Genomic DNA, 2,766 nt, shown 5'->3' on the forward strand with positions numbered 1-2,766 from the left:
GACGCGGGCGTCGCAGGCCAGCGCGACCATGCAGCCTCCCGCGGGGCAGTGGCCCGAGATGGCGGCGACGGTGGCGAGGTCGCTCGTCCAGAGCGCCAGCCACAGCTCCTGCACCGCCGTCCAGTAGTCGGCGAGGGCGTCGGGGTCGGGCTTGTGGAACGCGTGCAGGTCGAGGCCGGCCGAGAAGAGGCCGGGGAGCGCCGACCCGAGGAGGAGGCCTCGCACCTGCGGGTCGGCCTCCAGCTCGCCGAGGCACTGCCGCAGCTCCTCGCACACGCCTTGGGTCAGGGCGTTGACGGGACGGTGGTTCAGCGACACCGAGGCCACGCCGTCGGCCTTGCTCACGATGAGGGCCGACTTGGCGAGAGGCTGGGCCGCGGCGGAGCTCGCGAGCGAGCGGGCACGAAAACGTGTGGACGACACGCGTGTGAAGCGACCGCATCGAGGGCCGAACGTGCGAGGGCGTTGCCGGACCAGCATTCTTGCCCGGTTGGAGAAAAAGAATTTCAACTGCTAAACGCAGCCCGACCAAGGGTTAGGGAACGTTTGAACGGCCGCACTTGAATGCTCGCCTTGCTCGCCCTCGCTCTGCCCACTGCCGCCGCCGCGCACAGACACCACCTAGCTGTAGTTCCCAGCCGGCGTGAGTTGCCCGCCCTTCGGGCCGGAGCACCCGTTGCGGCTGGGCCAACCGCAGTACAGCTGCCGGCGGGCTGCTGCCGCCTGCTGCTGGCTGGCGCTCAACGCCTGGCATGGCGAGAAGAGCCGCCGCGGTTGCCACCGACGGGCGCAGAGCGTGCCGGCGGAGCGGCGCGTCGGCGAGGCCGCGAGCAAAACGATCCGCGCCGCGTGCTCCTCGGGCTCCAAGCAGCCGAGGCTGCCGAGGAGGCCGAGGAGGCCGAGGAGGCCGAGGAGGCCGAGGAGGCCGAGGAGGCCCCCCCCTCCCCCCCGGGGTCTCGAACCCGGGACCACGCGATGCTCGGGCGAGACGCGTGCGCACGTGCAGCGCTGGACAGGGCGGCCCGCAGCGGCGCTCTGGCTCATATACGGTGGATTTTATTTAATTGTTTGCTGTCATCGCTGGCGCCTCTGGGTGGAGTGAGGTGGTGGATAGGGTGGGCGCTCGCAACCGTGGCGAGTGTCGCCCTCGCCGTGCGTCACGGGAGGATGGGCCGAGGAAGGCCACCGCGCACGTCGGCCCCACGACACAGTGACATAGTGACAGGAGCAGCACCACCACCAGCTGCAGAGCCAGAGGCGCCTCACAGCCCCGGTCGCGCAAAACCAGAGGACCCCCCGCACAGAGAGAAAAGAAGCGAAAAAGCCAGACGGCGCGCCCGAAAAAGAAAACGCGGGAGACGGCGCCCAGCGCCAAGGGGACGCGAAGCATGGACGGGGGCAGAGATCGCCGCCCTCCCGATCCGCGCAAAAAAGAGGAGGGTGTGGGCGTGGAAGCGACACCGACGGAATGTGCGGCGGAAGGGGCGAGGGAAGCTCGACCCAGACCTGGACTTCTACGGGGTACCCGCAGTCGAACCCGCCTCCAGCCCGCTCGAGAGGGCGGACGCGCGAGCACAACGGCTGGGGATGAGGCCCCTCTTAGATGAGGACCTGGCACACCTGGGAATACCCGCGGCCTACACATGGCACATACCCATCGCCGAGTGGAATGCACTCATGAAGGCACTCCACGGAAACGGAATGAGCAAGGGTGCGCAGAAAAAGGCGCCACGGAAGAAGGCGCACGGACAAGCCCATTTCGCCACCCTAAACGTCTGCGGCGGGGGCCTCGAGAGCATAGAGGGGGCGATGGAGGAAATCCGGGAACTAAAAGAGGGGGGAGGCGCACCGATCCGCAACACGGGACGGGAGGCAACAAAGAAGTTGGTGGAGATCATCAGATACATCAAGGAGGGAGGGGTGTGGCTCGCCACGCTGGCGGATACGCACCTCGGGGAGGAAGAAATGCGCGAAGTGATAGAATACCTCGGGACGCAGGGGATAGAGGCGTGTGGGACCCCAGCCTACAAAGACCCGGCTGCGCGCGCGCTCAAAGCGGGGGTGTTGATTGTGTGGGACCCGGACCACCTGCAGGCAAAGAGAGACGGGAAGCGGGAAGTGGCAGAGGGGGAAACGAAGCGGGGAATGAGGGGCCCCGCCACGAGAAGCGCGTTCTGGGGATGCAGAGCGTGCAAGGCGGCTAGGGATGAGGCCACAAAAGAGGCGCGCGAGGCAAGGAGGAGACGCGGAGAACTGAGAGACTGGGACGACTGGAAACAAGAAGACAGTGAGCCACCACAGGCGTCGTTGGCGCACATACTGAGCGGCAGCTGCGCTGGAAATAAGGAAGAGGCGCGTCACTTCATGCGGAAGCTAGACAAACACACGGCGAGGGCGACAGCAATAGTCGAACGGGCGGCGCCGGACTCAAAAGACACCGCTACATTCCTGAGACGCGCGAGGGCAGCCTCCTTAAAGGCAATGGGGTCTAGATTCGGAGCGCTCGCCGAAGGGGAGTACGACAAAATAGCGCCCGTGATTGCCTGCACGCTGCCCGCACTCACGGACACCATAACCGAAAGAAAGAGAGGGGAGCTCGCGGGAGAGGTGACGAGTGAACTACAGGTAGTGGGGAAGGCAGCCTCGATGGCCATACAGACATGGGTGCGAAACAACGACAAGACCAAGGCACGGGCAGAGGAACGAGAGAAGAATATAGAGTGGATAAAGCGCCTGTTCACGGCATGGAGGGTAAGCCACGCCGAC

The 2,766-nt window shown here is 65.7% G+C and overlaps 1 protein-coding gene across 1 annotated transcript; it reads right to left on the minus strand.

Moving 5' to 3' along the window:
• Window positions 1–27: 27 nt before the first annotated feature.
• Window positions 28–2,573, minus strand: EMIHUDRAFT_253022 (hypothetical protein; the record flags this gene model as incomplete). Its single annotated transcript, XM_005786182.1, has 5 exons — window positions 28–369; window positions 561–588; window positions 674–855; window positions 2,317–2,373; window positions 2,445–2,573. Coding segments are annotated over 5 exons (738 nt in total), but the record flags the coding sequence as incomplete, so codon positions are not given.
• Between the last annotated feature and the right edge of the window lie 193 nt (window positions 2,574–2,766).

This window comes from Emiliania huxleyi (assembly GCF_000372725.1).
Source record: "Emiliania huxleyi CCMP1516 chromosome Unknown EMIHUscaffold_1533, whole genome shotgun sequence".
Lineage (NCBI taxonomy): Eukaryota > Haptophyta > Isochrysidales > Noelaerhabdaceae > Emiliania > Emiliania huxleyi.